General features: G+C 35.9%; 1 protein-coding gene across 1 annotated transcript; it reads right to left on the minus strand.

Annotated features, from left to right (window-relative positions):
- Nucleotides 1-196: 196 nt before the first annotated feature.
- tbc1d17 (TBC1 domain family, member 17) lies at nt 197-10,562 on the minus strand. The gene is made up of 17 exons (XM_048203899.1): nt 10,414-10,562; nt 9,709-9,804; nt 9,431-9,508; nt 7,679-7,796; nt 7,403-7,589; nt 7,200-7,311; nt 6,944-7,114; nt 6,736-6,861; nt 6,537-6,640; nt 4,027-4,121; nt 3,824-3,940; nt 3,623-3,723; nt 3,440-3,539; nt 3,245-3,342; nt 1,256-1,372; nt 1,077-1,163; nt 197-984 (listed from the first exon to the last, which is right to left on the minus strand). The coding sequence occupies exons 1-17, from the start codon at nt 10,438-10,440 to the stop codon at nt 799-801; spliced, it is 1,920 nt and encodes a 639-aa protein (XP_048059856.1). The 5' UTR covers nt 10,441-10,562; the 3' UTR covers nt 197-798.
- Nucleotides 10,563-13,251: the final 2,689 nt, after the last annotated feature.

The following is a 13,251-nucleotide window of genomic DNA, read 5'->3' on the forward strand; positions in this document are numbered from 1 at the left end:
TCTGAATGAACATTTACATATAATGCTAATAATATGTAATGTAATAATGTTTTTAGAGTTATTATAATGTTAATAAAGCTTTTTGTACTGTCAAGGGAAAAAAAACCTTTATCCGTTATATTGAACCAATATAATGGGTCAAGGAATGAGAATAAAGTGAACATTTGGAAAAGAGCAATACCTCAAACTCAAAATGTCATGAGCTTAATTTCAATGTTTTATTTTAGATGCTTTAGCTGTACGAAAAGTATAATGTTAAAAACTAACAAAATAAGTAATATGACAGCTCTTGCTACACTGCATGCAAAATAGTAGTCCACAGTATTATCTTCTAGCAGTAACAGTTAAGAGAGGGAAAAGTGGAAAAAAAAAAAGAAAGGAAAAGATATACAGTATCTTACAATACATAAAGAGTAACATGGAATTCGGGACTGCAAGAAGTGGATCAAACAATTAGATATGTAATGCTCATAAATGCATAAAATATTAACTGACAAAATACGAGCTGCGACTATAATGGTCACACTATAAGCAGATTTTTTTCTCTCTTCTGTGACTCTGTCCCAGTCATTCCCACATCCGTTTGAATAGCATGTCAAAAATACTTGGCCCTTCTTAAGAAAGTACAGTATAAAACAGTCAGCTGATCTCCTTTTTATTAGGATGCTGCAGATCTAGGTTTCAATCTCTGAATTACATTCACCATGTTTTATAAACACATTAATCATATTTTTTGGGAATATTCATTAGATTTCAGCTAAAATCATGTGTTCCCCTTCTGCCAATCCCATTCTGGAATTAGGGGTACGTAGGAGGTGGGTGCTGTGGTGTCTGCCCGTTAAACGGCTGGCAGGATGTGGCTCCTCTGGCCTCTGAAGGAGCGAGAAGGGTGTCCGACTCTCTGGGCTCTGAATCTGGACTCTCTTCTGCTGAGCTTGATGGGACACGCAGCCCAATAACTTCTTGCACCTTTGAAGGCAGCTCCTGAGAATGGAGCGGTTAGTAAGTATTATGTAGTATACATGGCAATGGTTATTTTTCAAAGCATATCAGCAGTCATATCTGTCCCATCTCACCTTGCAGTGTGCCAGCTGCAAATAAATAGCCTCTGCTCCACAGAGTATTGACTGCAGATCCAGCTTCATGGTCAGCTCATTAATGTGCTGTAAACACACACACGCATTTAAAATAAACCTACTAACTTATCCGCATATCCGCTTTATGACTCAATGGGCTAAAATGCTTTTATACACACCTTGAGTATAGAGTTAAAATCATGATTTGAACCGATCAGCTCCTCTTTTTGTGACTCAAGAATGGAGCAGGCCATTAGCAAGTGGAAGTTTTCACAAGGCAGACGGGTCCACAGGACCTGCAAAACATGGGAACATTGTGAACTAAAACTACAGAGTGCTGCAGTGATGATGTGATTTTGTAGGCTGACCTGGAATTAGCACTGCACTGGATCCCTTGACAAAAACCCAATAGGATTTTTCCATAGACTTTGGAATTATCGCAAAAAATAAAGCTCTGTGATCAACAAAAGTTTATGATACTGGTAATACTAGTATGTTTTATGTCGTAGAATAAAAATATCATGAGCTTGTGTTCACCACAGACGTTGTTTCAGGCTTTTAACCAAAATCCCCAAAAACCCATCGACAATGTGGACGATGTAACCGGGGAGTGCTAAAATGCTAACTTGTTTACGGGTTTCTGCCTAAAAAAGATGTCATCCCTGCAGCACTCTATTAAAATAATTTTCATTCATTGAAATAAAGAAGAAATAAAATAAAATATAAGATAACAGTTAGTTGACATGTAGGTACAATGTTCCTTATAACATAAGAAAGTCTTAAGGGGAACATCAAAACAAAGTGTATCCAAATATAAATAATAGATAGAATTAACAAAAAAACAAAACAAAAAACTATACCTGATAAAGATGACACAAGTACATAACAAAATTACTTAAACTAAAAACTAAAATGAAAATGAAAATGAAAATGAAATATATATATATATATATATATATATATATATATATATATATATATATATATATATATATATATATATGTATATTATATATATATATGTATACACACACACACACACATATGTATGTATGTATGCATGTATGAATATATATATATATATATTACAGTCAAACCAAAAATTATTCAGACATATTTTTTAATATTTTTAGATATGTTTACTAGTCTCTTGTGTATAGTACAGGACACTATACTTCATTTATGTAAGTGAGGATAGCTAAATAAAGTAAACTGTGACATATTATACCCAAAAATTCTTCATACTGTGGACTACCAATAAAACTGATAAAATTTGGAACCAAAAATTATTCAGACACTTTGACCTGACCATGTTTTTCTTAAGTGTTATCTGACATAATTAAGATTCATTTATTCTGACACAGTTTAACTCTGAGATCTTGTCATATTTTATTACCATTTTTAAACTATAGTGAATAAACTGTAATAATGAATGAAATGTTCAAGGTGTCTGAATAAATTTTGGTTAGACTGTGTATATTATATATACATATATATAAAATAGTATATACATAGTACTAATATAACACTGATGGAGTCTCTTTAATATGTAATATAACAAATCAAAACAGTGCTGCTTTTGTATATGTAAATATAACGTGATTTTAAATCAATTTTAAGTTAATTAAACTACAGAAAACAGAAAACTACTGTACATTCACATGCTGTTTTGTGATTTAAATATTTCAGTCAATTTATTATGCTAAAATAAATTAATTCAAAATTATTTATAAACAAATATTATTTATAATGATTTATGTTGTGTGCATTTTTATTTTAAAAAATATTTTATGATAAAACGTGTTTTGGCTTTTACATTCACATTTATATGAAAACATGTTTAATTAAAACTGAACTATTTATCTGAATAAATAAAGAATACTTGATCCTTCCTGTCACATCACTAGTGTGGGTCCTAAACATAGAATATGTGAACTTCAGTTTTAAGTGACATAATTAAGAGACAGTGATATAATGAGTTTACAAAAGAGCCAGGTTCAGCAATTTCACCCTAATTTAACATTAATAATGTGTTATTTTTTGTGCATGACAAGATTTATTGTGTAACATGTACATCATAGTAGATAAAACACCTTCATACCTTTAATAAAACCTTTTTATGTCAATTCCTACAAAATTCATAGAAAATAATACAAATCTCATCTTACCTCCCACAGACTCAAGATGTCTTCAAAAGAAAATTCTCTCTTAAACCAAATCAGTAACCATCGGAAACAGAAACAAAGTGAACCACTGTCCTGAGAGTCTGAGAGAGAAAACCACAAAAAAATATTAAAAAGGTCATGCCACCATGAAAAAAAAAAAAAGAGTTACATTTATAGAGAATGTGCATTTGCATTTACCCAGGTAGTCGCACAGCTCTGGATCGAGTGCCCTCAGTAGGAGGCTGAGCTGAAGGAGCTGCTGTTTCATGGCCTCCTGAGACTCTTCAAAGTTTTGGTGCTGAAGACAGAAAAAGACTTTATATCCAGAGCTAATTCATCAATTGAATAACACACAATCAGAAAACAAAAGTGTTTACTGACCACTAGATCCATAAAGCCTGTCAAACACCAGAAGGACTCCACCTCATTCTGGGTAACAAAGAGGAGAGGAGACAGAAGATCACTCATCCCCTGGACATAACCTACAGAGCAAAATGAAAGAGAGTGATGAAGAGAGATAGCAGCATCCTCTAGTGGTCAGTAGGTGGAATTAAAATGACAGATGAAGGGAAATGCACATACCTAGATCAAAGTTATACATGCAGTACGTCATCAGCACATCATGGAGCAGCGTAAGTCCTGGGTTCTCGTTCCCAGAAAAGAAGGAATTGTGTCTGTCTGTTCGATTCACATCCCGTTCTATCCAGTCAGAGAGTAGAAGCAAATCAGATGTAGAAAGCCACCAGTTAGACTTGATGTAAGATTTATGACGCAGCTGAACGTACCTATGAGGCTACGGTATCCTCGGAAGAGAGAGTTCCTCATCTCCTGCTCTTCACTAACTGATTTCCACTGAACCTTCATCCTGAAATATTCATCCCTGAAGAGGAAAAGAACAAATGTGAACATCTCATAAAATTATGAGAACAATTCACATTGATGTTTAGGGGTGTTAGAAAGATTGAAAGTGGTAAAAATATGCATATGGCACAGACAAAGGGTTTTCAAGCATCAAAACAACAAGAGTAATTCAGCTTTGAATTGTTGTTGTTGTTGTTTTTCAATATATCAGAATTGGTTCTGTTTAATTTGTTTTTTTCTGAGCAAAAATTAAATATCATACATTTTTATCAATATTTAAAGAAAACACCCACTATAATGTCATTCAGTGTAACAATCTTCTCAGGGATATTTACAACAAAAAATCTATTTATGCCATATTAAAGACCAATTACTTTTACCCCAAATGCTAATTACTTGTAATTTTACAATTTTTAAACTTTGCCACTAGTTTTTGTACGGAAGAGGATTAGGGCCAAGCAATAATAAAAAAATAAAACCATCTCGAGATTAAAGTTGTTAAATTTCGATAAAAAACATGTTAAATTTCGAGAAAAAAGTCATTAAATTACGAGAAAAAAGTTGTTAAATTATGAGAACAAATTCGTAATTTAATTTAACAACTTTTTTCTCGTAATTTAATGAGTTTATTCTCAACATTTTATCTCAACCTTTTTTCTCGAAATTTAACAACTTTAATCTCAAGATGGTTTTATTTTTTATTATTGCTTGGCCCTAATCCGCTTCCGTATTTTTGCCCATTCATCAGCAAGAATTATTTGCTCATTTAAAATGCAATAAAATTTTGTATGCTCACTTATTCTTTTATATATTTTAATATGTACAGGTCAGAATGAGCATGTTTCAATTTTGACATAAATATAAGTGTTACACTGAATGACAATGGAACATTATTTCACCAACATTTTGACATTTTATTTTCCCAAAACTTATTTGAAACCTTAAAAGTAGGTGTTTTACTTGCATTTAATGTGCTTTCTATGTATATAAAATCACTTTTGTAAATTTCTATTGATGCGGACATCTAAATGTCTTTGACCCATATACACCGTCGTTCAAAAATGCTTGGGGTCAGTAAGATTTTTTTTAAGGAAATTAATACTTTTATTCAGCAAAGATGTGTCAAATTAATTTATCAAAAGTCACAGTGCAGACATTTATAAAAAAATATTTCAAATAAAGGGTGTTCTTTTTATTCTAAAAAAAATATATATATATAAAAGTGAAAATTCTGTCATTAATTACTCACCCTCTTGTCGTTCCAAACTCGTAAGACTTTCATTCATCTTCGGAACACAAATTACACAAATTAAGATCTTTTTGATGATATCTGAGAGATTTCTGTCCCTCCATAGACAGCTATGTAACTGAAACTGACACTTTGACGCTTCAAAAAGTGTATAAACAGATGGTAAAACTAATCCATATGAATTGAGCAGTTTAGTCCAAATTTCCTAAAGAGACACAATATATATTTTTATGATGAACAGAATGAATTTAGGCTTATATTCACATGTAAACATTCATCAACTCACACATCAGATATGTTAAACGGAAGCTCAAGCATGTTTGCTTTTACACGTGCAAGAACCAATGAGGTTCATTCTTGTGTGTTACGCAGCACTTTTGAACTTCTGGAAGAGGTTTGTTCTCACGCATCAAGCATGTTCGGTTGAGCTTCTGTTTATGTTCGCTGATCAATGTTTGCATGTGAATAAAAGCCTAAATCTGTTCATCATAAAAAGTGATTGTGTCTCTTCAGATAATTCGGACTAAACTACTCAATTCATAAGGATTAGTTTTACCATCTGTTTATGAACTTTTTGAAGCGTCAATTGTCTATGGAAGGACAGAAAGCTCTCAGATTTCATCAAGAATATCTTAATTTGTGTTCTGAAGATGCACGAAAGTCTTATGGGTTTGGAACGACATGAGGGTGAATAATTAATGACAGAATTTTCATTTTTGGCTGAACTAACAATTTAAGCAGCACAACTGTTTTCAACATTGATAATAATAAAAAATGTTTCTTGAGCAGCAAATCATCATATTAGAATGATTTCTGAAGGATCATGTGACACTGAAGACTGGAGTAATGATGCTGAAAATTCAGCCTTGTCATAATTAGATTTTTGAAATATATTAAAATAGAAAACAGTTCTTTTAAATTGTAATACTATTGCACAATAACCCTGTGTTTACTGTATTTTTGATCAAATAAACACAGCCTTTTTTCAAAAACATTTTTAAAAATCTAACCAACCCTAAACTTTTGAACAGCAGTGTGCATATCCTGTGCTAAGCTTAGGTCTAAAGTGATAATGAGAATACTGAAGAAAAAGGACAGGAAACCACAATAGATGAAAATAGCTCACAGTGGGTTGAGAGAACAAATACAGCATGTAAATTTGGACATCTTTATGGTCCAGCTTACGTTTTGACCCTAAGTATGTCCTCTCTCTCTTTGGTTGTGCTGTTCCATGGGTAGAACCCCAGTAAGAACTTCCACACCTCCCTCCGCAAAGATGGAGCAATGCCCTAGAAAAAGCGGAAAAGTTTTTATTGAATATAAACTCCATTGGTTTGTAGCATGTAAGCAGGATTAGGAAAAGATGACTGAAACATAAACACACCCCTCTAAATACCAGCTCCTTGACCCTCTGTGGATCTGTGACACGGCCCTCTGGATCGAAAAACTGATCCCAATCATCCAAAGGCTTTCCTCTTTTGACCTCCGGTCTGGGGCCGAGCTCCGCTCCCTGGTGGAATATAAAATCTCTTTCATGTTTACACACTAAATCAACATTTATAGACAGACTGCCAGGATCCACTGAGACTCACGCAGGTAATGAGCTCAAAGCCTGGCTCCTCATCAGCTGCATGCGGGAAATGGGCGTCCTGAGGTGAGCGGTTACTGTGGGGCGACTCGGGATGTCGAAGCGTTCCCCGGAAGAAGTTAGTCACTTTGGAGAAGCCCCCAAATGTGGTCGCATAAGGGTCCTGAATGAACCTCTGTAGATACAACCAATCAGATTGCATGTTTATAGGCCTCGTTTATGGCTTTAGCCACACTAAAAACACAATAAATATGACTTACAGACACAAGGTCTGCACTGGTATCATCAAATAGGTGCAGCTCATCAAACGACTGTGACAGTGCCCCAGAGTCATGTGGGTATGCCAGGAAGAGCCTACCATCCATGGGGGACCTTAGCACAAAATGTGTCACATGACTATGTAAATATATAGGTACTAAAATGCAAAAGGGTTGGTTGAAAGATATATTAGCATGCCACTCACGGGGCCAGTCTAATGTAACGCTGCATGGCTTTTAGCAGCTCTCTAGTGCCCCCTCGATGGAAATGCAGGGGAGGGAGAGGATCGCCCCCTCTGCTGGTCAGCACTAAGAAGTTCCTGCCAAGAGAGAAGCGAGACCTCCGAAGGGAGTACAGCTCCGACAGCGGCAGGGAAAACAAGCCCCACTGACCTGCCAAAAGATGGGAGACGTAAACTTTTGCAACCATGTATAAAAACGCAAGTGTACATCATCTGACAAGTACCAGTTTAGCACAGTACCTGTTTCTCTGACTGGTGGACACTCCTGCCGTCTGTCTGGCTTGACTGTACTGATGACGGCCCAGTCTGGCTCATAGCCTGGGTCAAACTTAGTTTCCTCTTCCCCTCCATCGCCATCCTTTCAAGAAACAGAATGTAATGAGAGATTAAGAGAGAAACAGATGTTTAGGAGGCAGAGAATACCATTGAAAAGTTTGGAGTTGGTAAGATTTTGCCATGTTTTTGAGAGAAGTGTCATCTTATGCTCTTATGCATATGCTGATACTGTGAAATGTTCCAATTTAAAATAACTGTTTTCGTATGTTAATATACTTTAAAATGAAATTTATTCCTGTGATAATAAAGCTGAATTTTCAGCATCATTACTCTAGTCTTTCATCATTACTCTAGATCCTTCAGAAATCATTCTAATATGATGATTTGCTGCTCAAGAGACAATTATTATAATTATCTATGTTCAAAACAGTTGTGCTACTTATAAATATGAGCAATATCACACTCGTAGCCGTGCGATATGGCTGTATATCAGCACGGCTGTGATTCGTCCGTAGGCACGAGGCCGCAGATAATCACAGCGTGCTGATATACAGCCATATTACACGGCTACGAGTGTGAGATTGCGTTTATACAACAGTTCGATGGCACGAGTGTGTAAACAAATAAGAAATAACAACGGTATGTCTTTAAAAACCTCTTTTGTGCAGCACTACATGACGGTCGCTTCTAGCGGAGTGATACAAACGGTGAAAAGATAGGAGTGCTGTTATCACTAAAATATCACACGGCTATCAGCCAACCAGATACGAGAACCAGAAGGAACGGTTGTATAAATATATATATCTTTTCAAAATCTTTTTTTTTGTATACCACAGTATTTTTTTCAGGATTCTTTGATAATTAAAAAGTTCAAAAGGACAGCATTTATTTGAAATTTAAATCTTTTGTTACGGTCACTTTTGTTACTTTTTTAGCAACTGTCCTTGCTGAAAAAAGTATTAATTTCTTTCAGACAAAACAAACAAACAAACAAAACAAACAAAAAACACTTACTGATCCCAAACTTACATGGTAATGTACCTGTTAAGCATTTCTCAGGGCTTCCACCACTTTTGTGGTTGAATATTCATGATGTTTACTGTACTGTTATTCTTGATTACTGGATGGCAATTTTACTTTTTTATCATTTTAATATTATAGAGATTTAAAAACTTAAATATCTGCAGTACTTTGCATGATCTGCATGACTTTTCCATGCCTGCAAATCGCGCTTTTAAAATTTCCCCATATACGTTTTGTTTTCTTTGAACATGAAGTTCAATATTGATCTTAACTGAGCATGTGACAAGTGACCATTGAACTTTGAAGAACAATCTGATGCTGCGTCCGAAATCGAATACTTCCTTATAGTATGCCAAAAACAGTATGCCAACAGAGTAGTATGTCCGCATAAGTCCCAGGATTACCTACTACTTCCGGCAAGATTATGAAGTGCACATTTGCTGGACACTTTACTATCCCATGAGGCCACAGGAGAGAATTTATGAATGGCAGTGAAGTGACGCAACTGACGCTGGTAGGTCAGTAACAACATGGCGGATGTAGTCCATCCGAATTTCATTCATACTTTTTTAATGGTCACAAAGTAAGTTCAAATTCAAATGTAGTACCTACTCAGACAGTATGCGATTTGGGACACTTACTTCCTCTGCTTGAAGAACACTTACTACATTCTCTAGTCATTCTCTTACCAACCTTTTTGGTGTAGAAGACAGCAGGCGCATTTCTCCCATCATCCTCAACAGGGCTCCATTCTAGTGCTGGCTCTCCATCCTGTAAGAGTTTACCCGTCATAACAGCCATTAAGTACTCTCAGGTTTTGTAAATGGTGTTAACAGATATTGCTAAAGACAAATGTATTTATTAATATATATATAACAACATTAATAATATATATTATTATGTAGTAATAAATATGTAATAAGTGTTTAATAATAAAATCTGATAATCCTGATACTATCTGTTGATCATACCCGCTCAACTATCCGGATAAAGCCGGGGATGGTTGTGTCCTGATTGCTCCTCTTGGCATTGGTGTGGAGGTAAACACCCTCCTTTTCAAAGATCAGCTGATGAATGACATAATACATCACACTTTTAAAGTAGGAATGTCAGAACAATTTTAAACAAGTTTCAGCAGCACTCAACAGATTTAATGAATTTGTGTTTGTGTTTTCCCCCTAATACCACAATAATAAAATAAACGTAGCTTTATTAAATTTCCTACTATACTTCAATGGATTGATAATTCAGCGGGTTACAAATAATTTACTTCATAAGTAAGATCAGCAGCATATAACTATAGGGAGCAAGCGGTCAACACAGCGACTGGTGTCTATGTTATTTTTGTACGTTATGAGCAAAGCTCTCCAGATAACTGGTTTGACCAGTAACGTCCTTCAATAACATTTGCCTTTCTGAATGTGTTACCCACTGGGCGACAGCGGCATTTGAAATCAGTCCATCATAAAGACATGACAGTGACTAAACCGTCAGGCTTGAACAACATGTCAGTCACCAGCCCGAGCTATCGCTAACTAGCCCCAGCTGTGGAAAACTGTCTTGTCCAGTGACAATACATGCGTCAAAAGGTAAAATCCGTATATACAGTTTTGGGCAGTATATGTCAAATGTGACACCGTCGATCTAAACTTAAGGTTATTGACAACAGTACTCACCTTGTGACTCTCTGGTTTCGCCTCCATTCCTCCCCCTGTGCTCACGTAGTTCGACCAAAACAATCGCACTTCCGTTTTTTTTTTGTTGATGACACCGCCCACCTCCGCATCAGCCAATCGGAGACTCGGACATCATGACGTGTTGCAGTTGGCTGCAGTGAGCGCCGTTTGTTTATTTGTGCTTATTTTGAAGATTGAGATGAGTATAATGTTATTAACATATATTTGTTGATTTTACAATAATATAATGATGTGTAATGCAAACAAGATATTAAAATCGTGGAGAGGATAGCATGGAATTTTATCGAAAATTGTCGATAGTATCCGAAACTGTCACTATTTGAATAAAAATAAATTAATAAAAAAAGAAAGTCACCATTCACTTTTATTGTATGGGGGGAAAATGAAAGCGATAACTGCTGTCATTCTGAAGATAATTAGTCTTAATCAATTTGTGACAGTCATGTCAGTGAGTAAATAATGCCAGAATTTCAATGTAGTTTATTTTTTCTCTTTTTCTCACTCTTTGATGAAAAATATAAGTTGATTATAATGATGACTCCAACTAATTTTCGTATGTTGAGTACCACTGTGGATTTTAAATAAGTAAATCATTACTCTGTTGCCGTTTTAGTCTGCGCCAAAAGCATTACTGCACATGGAGTCCAGTAAATCATTAAATATCGTTCATTATCAGCTTCCTTCAGTGTCACACCTGCTCTTATTTGTACTTTCTGCACGTTACCTTTGCAAATGTGTTGACGCATGACCATCCCGCTCCAAATGTTGCCATGTCCGCTCATTACGCGTATTGAGGTTTGCATTCTATAACCAAAGACAGAGCGCATTAAGGCCACGCCCACACCGGAGGGGAAAACAATCCAGCCCTCTCCATTGACTTTGTATAGCGTGAGGCTACCTCCTCGTCATTTCTGGCTTATAACAAAAAACAGAACAATGTCTAAAAGCTGCTATGTGACATGGTGTACAGCAAACAAGCTAAAAAAACCTAAAACTAAGTTTTTATAAGCTGTCAACCCCAAAAAAATGAATGTTTAAGGACACAAAAGTGGATACAGGCAGTGAGACAGCGCAACGGGTCATATTACTATAAGAACTACACTGGAGGGGAACGTATTTGGCGACGATGGGCGTGGTTTTCAGATTATGACGCGTGTCGCTCTGTCTCTATAGAGTACCTCAGGGATGACGTGTTTTTGTAGGCCAACCCGGAAGTTAGCGGCGCACAGGTTCCCTCGATTGAAAGCCTATGCATTTTTCCCATAGACTTTTGGAAAATCACAAAAAATAAGCTCAGTGTTTAACAAAGGGTTATTATGACACTTACACGTTTTGTCTATCAAGATAATCTTTACAAGTTAACACAACATTTATACATTTTGAAGCCTATATCAAGTTGTCAGATATAAAAAGCTAACAGTAGGCTATAAACGGACTACAGCACACCATGGTCGCGGATCAACGTCGTCACCACCAAGCTTCCTCAAACTGTATTTAAAAAACATCTTTATTTAAAAACATGCTCGCTGATTATGATCTGCGCTGTGTATGAATACTTATCCACTTTTTCATGAGAAACGCTGTTCAAATGTCCTGTTTGTCATGATGACGTCTAAAGTCCCCGCCAAAGTCTCTTTTAGCAACTTGTTAGCAACCGCTGTTTTTAAGGCACAATAAAGGTTTAAAAAATCACAAGCGGGTTATAACTGGTGTGTTTTATGTCATAGATCAAAACGTGAAAATATTTAGAGGCTTTGATAACCACAGACCTTATTACAGGCGATTTAGCAAAAACCCATTCAAAAAACCCTTTGACTTCGGGGGAACTGGAAGTCCTGAAATGCTAACTCGCTTCCGGGTTTTGCCTACAAAAACACGCCATCCCTGAGGTGCTCTATAGAATAGCACAAGATGCATCACTCGTATTGTTTTGAATGAGAGAAAGTGCAACGCACAATATGGCGGAATAAGTCCCGGCTTCTAAATAAGAGCCAATCGCTGACTGGTAAAGTCATCGCATCACTGCAGCGGCTGTTAGAAGCTCCGGTTCCTATAGAAACAGTCAGACGCGCACCTCCGAAATGAGACACAAGAGACGCGCATTTAGGACTCCGCATGCGCATTAGCTTGATCCAGCCAGAAAAATAACGTTTTTTTCATGATTCAAGCGTTTAGAAAAACAAAATTTATGAAACAGTTGTTGTCGGATTTCATTGGTGATTTCAAATATGAAATGTAAACAAAAGCTTGGCAAACAGCTTTGGAGAATTTGATGTTTCCAAATTTAAAGAGATAGGAGCTGCACTTGCATGCCTGAGAGGCTTTCAAAGATGGCCACCAAGTGAAATGACTCATCTTAAAGGGACTTTGATAAAACTAAGCAGTAGCTGATTGCATTTTGAAAGGCTTATTCCCAGAATGCACTCGTGTTTTTCGGGATTTATTGTGCTTTTCCAGGCCCCATGATGTTTAAATGTGTTTTCCATTCCTACGTGTGCACAATGTAAATATTTATTCATTTACTTATCATTATTGTAATCTTACAGGTGAATTACATATTTTCAGATTTATAAAAAAACAACAACAACAACAACAAAAAACATATAATTACTGAAAAGATGATTTTTCTGCAAGTTGCAATTTATTGGTTATTCCAGGGGTTTTCAAACTGGGGTCGAGGCAGGGACTCCCAGGGAGCCGCAAGGGAGTGTGGGGGTCCATGGAAAAGTTTAGAGAAAAAAAAATCAAACAATAAACAAAATAACTATACAAATATAAAAAATAGGATAAATGAATAATAAAATAAATAAATAAATG

The sequence above is a fragment of the Megalobrama amblycephala genome, linkage group LG1, assembly GCF_018812025.1.
Source record: "Megalobrama amblycephala isolate DHTTF-2021 linkage group LG1, ASM1881202v1, whole genome shotgun sequence".
NCBI classification, from domain to species: Eukaryota; Metazoa; Chordata; class Actinopteri; order Cypriniformes; family Xenocyprididae; genus Megalobrama; species Megalobrama amblycephala.

Coding starts and splice junctions, on each gene's coding strand:
- tbc1d17 (XM_048203899.1), bottom strand. CDS start 10,440: ATGGAGGCGAAACCAGAGAGTCACAAG. Junction 6,641..6,735: donor AGGAGCTGGTATTTAGAGGG/GTGTGTTTATGT, acceptor CGCTTTTTCTAG/GGCATTGCTCCATCTTTGCG. Junction 3,941..4,026: donor AGGATACCGTAGCCTCATAG/GTACGTTCAGCT, acceptor CTGACTGGATAG/AACGGGATGTGAATCGAACA.